This window comes from Anoplophora glabripennis, unplaced genomic scaffold (genome assembly GCF_000390285.2).
Source record: "Anoplophora glabripennis isolate ALB-LARVAE unplaced genomic scaffold, Agla_2.0 scaffold282, whole genome shotgun sequence".
Taxonomy (NCBI): domain Eukaryota; kingdom Metazoa; phylum Arthropoda; class Insecta; order Coleoptera; family Cerambycidae; genus Anoplophora; species Anoplophora glabripennis.
Window position 1 is genome coordinate 649,450 of NW_019417443.1, and position 2,889 is coordinate 652,338.

At 30.9% G+C, this 2,889-nt stretch overlaps 1 protein-coding gene across 1 annotated transcript in view; it reads left to right on the plus strand.

Moving 5' to 3' along the window:
• Positions 1–1,870: 1,870 nt before the first annotated feature.
• Positions 1,871–2,889, plus strand: part of LOC111691312 (membrane-bound alkaline phosphatase-like) — a gene marked incomplete at its 5' end in the record, with an annotated part of 6,054 nt that continues 5,035 nt past the window's right edge. The window contains 1 exon segment of the mRNA XM_023456308.1: positions 1,871–2,005. Within this exon segment, the coding sequence (XP_023312076.1) occupies positions 1,882–2,005 (124 nt within the window).

Consider the following 2,889-nt stretch of genomic DNA (forward strand, 5'->3'; position numbering starts at 1 on the left):
AAATAAGTGCGACAAATTTCAGGGGGTGATTCTACATGAGAAAATAATGGCAGTTTGCTTATAAACGTATGTCCGCAAATGATTCGTTTTCCGAGATACGGGGTGTCAAAGTTTTTCTTAAAATCTGACGATTTAATTTATTGCTCTGAAACCGGTCGAGATGTGCATATGAAATTTGGTGGGCTTTAAGAGGTAGTTATTGCGCATTTTTTGACACACAATTAAGAATTTTATCATTGGCGCGCGTACGGGTAATAATCTCATTTTTTTTTAAAGAAAAGAATGGTACGCCACTGAGATATTACAAATTTTTGAATTCCTCGTTCAATTTGTGACAAAAAATCTCTCTTGCCTTTTCTTCGTATGGGGCGCCGTTTTGATGCAAAAAAAATAAAACATCTTAACGCCTATTTTTTATTTTTTTAATAAGAGAACTATCTAATACAATAACATTAAACCAGAACAATAACAGAAAATAACACTAATAAAATTTTGAAAAGGCGCAAAGCTACAACAAATGTTCAAAATGACCTCCCTCAAACGTGACACAAGATGCAACTCTTCGCCTCATTGATTGTCGTATTCGCGCAAATATTTCTGGTATATTTCTTATTGTCTCACAGCCGACTATAATTCGATTCCTCAGGTCATCAACATTTTCAACGGGAGTGGAATAAACTAATGACTTAAGAAAACCCTAATCATGTTAGTCTTGATTTTCTAGAGGCATAATGTATAGCTCGTATATCTTACCGTTTTCGAGATCCCTGTAGTGAGAAGCGAATTTGTAACAACCTGTATATTAAAAAAAACAAATTAATTTTATTTACGACACCTAGTATTCTTAACCACCCTGTATCTGTGCACGCTGAACAAAGCCACCCGTTGCAATTTAAATAGTTTCGTAGATTTGAATAGTTGTCAATGGTCTGTAACACGAAGATGAAGCTTCATGTTTTTTTTTGTAGTGATGTGTTATGGTGCTCTTTCAGGCATCAGAGGGTATATTATTTTAGGTAAGAATAAATAGAAAACGACCCACATGAAGTTAAATTGTTTGACTATAAATGACTATGATAATAATCAATAATTAGGCGATATTCGATGAAAATATTTTTTGATCCTTTAGATGACAGACACATGCATCCACCACTCCCGAAAAGGATCAAGTATAGAATGACGGATGTTGAGAGCACAGGCAGTTATTGGCATGAAAAGGCGCAGGCAGTCTTAAAACAGAAACTTAAAATTAGACACAATGAAAGTGAGTATAACAACGTTCAACAAGAAAAGAATCCTAAAAACTGAAAAGTCTATCTTAAAAATAAGAAAATTTTAATTTTTGTTATTTAATACCAATATTTAATAAACACCTTTTAATCCTTTTTAACCTATTTGACCAACTGCCGATGAGAAAAGGAAGAAACAGCTATTGTATTAATTTTAATCAATTAAGACAAATTTATGATCTTAGTTTTTTAATCATATATCATATATTTTTGTCCCTTAAGGAGGTATATCGGGTTTACTCAAATGCACAGATGTACTTGAAATTTATATAGCGTATTACCCAGTGCTCCCTTTGTGCGTCATATTATTTTGAATTTTTTTTTTGGATCTAGATTTTGAGATATTGTTGTTGAAAGTTGTTCATTTTAACATAGGTTTATATGACGAAGATGGACGGTGCGGTTCTTGTTTTGTCTATAACTGAGAAAAAAATATAGAAATTGTGAAACAAAACTTTTCCATTGATAGTACACAGCATTATCTTATTTTTGATGTAAAACTAATGTAAGTTTTGANAAATGACTATGATAATAATCAATAATTAGGCGATATTCGATGAAAATATTTTTTGATCCTTTAGATGACAGACACATGCATCCACCACTCCCGAAAAGGATCAAGTATAGAATGACGGATGTTGAGAGCACAGGCAGTTATTGGCATGAAAAGGCGCAGGCAGTCTTAAAACAGAAACTTAAAATTAGACACAATGAAAGTGAGTATAACAACGTTCAACAAGAAAAGAATCCTAAAAACTGAAAAGTCTATCTTAAAAATAAGAAAATTTTAATTTTTGTTATTCAATACCAATATTTAATAAACACCTTTTAATCCTTTTTAACCTATTTGACTAACTGCCGATGAGAAAAGGAAGAAACAGCTATTGTATTAATTTTAATCAATTAAGACAAATTTATGATCTTAGTTTTTTAATCATATATCATATATTTTTGTCCCTTAAGGAGGTATATCGGGTTTACTCAAATGCACAGATGTACTTGAAATTTGTGCGTCATATTTTTTTGAATTTTTTTTTTTTTGGATCTAGATTTTGAGATATTGTTATTGAAAGTTGTTCATTTTAACATAGGTTTATATGACAAAGATGGACGGTGTGGTTCTTGTTTTGTCTATAACTGAGAAAAAAATATAGAAATTGTGAAACAAAACTTTTCCATTGATAGTACACAGCATTATCTTATTTTTGATGTAAAACTCATGTAAGTTTTGAACATAGTACAGCTGTATTAATTAGAAACAGAAACCAATAATTGCATTTCTGTCTGACTTGAGGATTCATGTGGCAACGTCGCAATCAGCTGACAGCAAGGAGGGAATACATTTGAAAGACTTGATAAAAACGAAATTGATTTCAAACATATACATTTTTCCTAAATCCCATGTACATTGTTATCAACAATAAATTATCCACAACAGATGATTTTTTGTAATGTTTTTAAAAAACTAGATTAGGTAATTAAAAAAGACTAGGAAGTTGTGATATATTTATTGGAATAAAAAATACAGTTGATAAATCCTTTTAATATATTTAATGGTTTACAAAAACATCGTAATCCGTACCTAGCAATATTTAGGGTT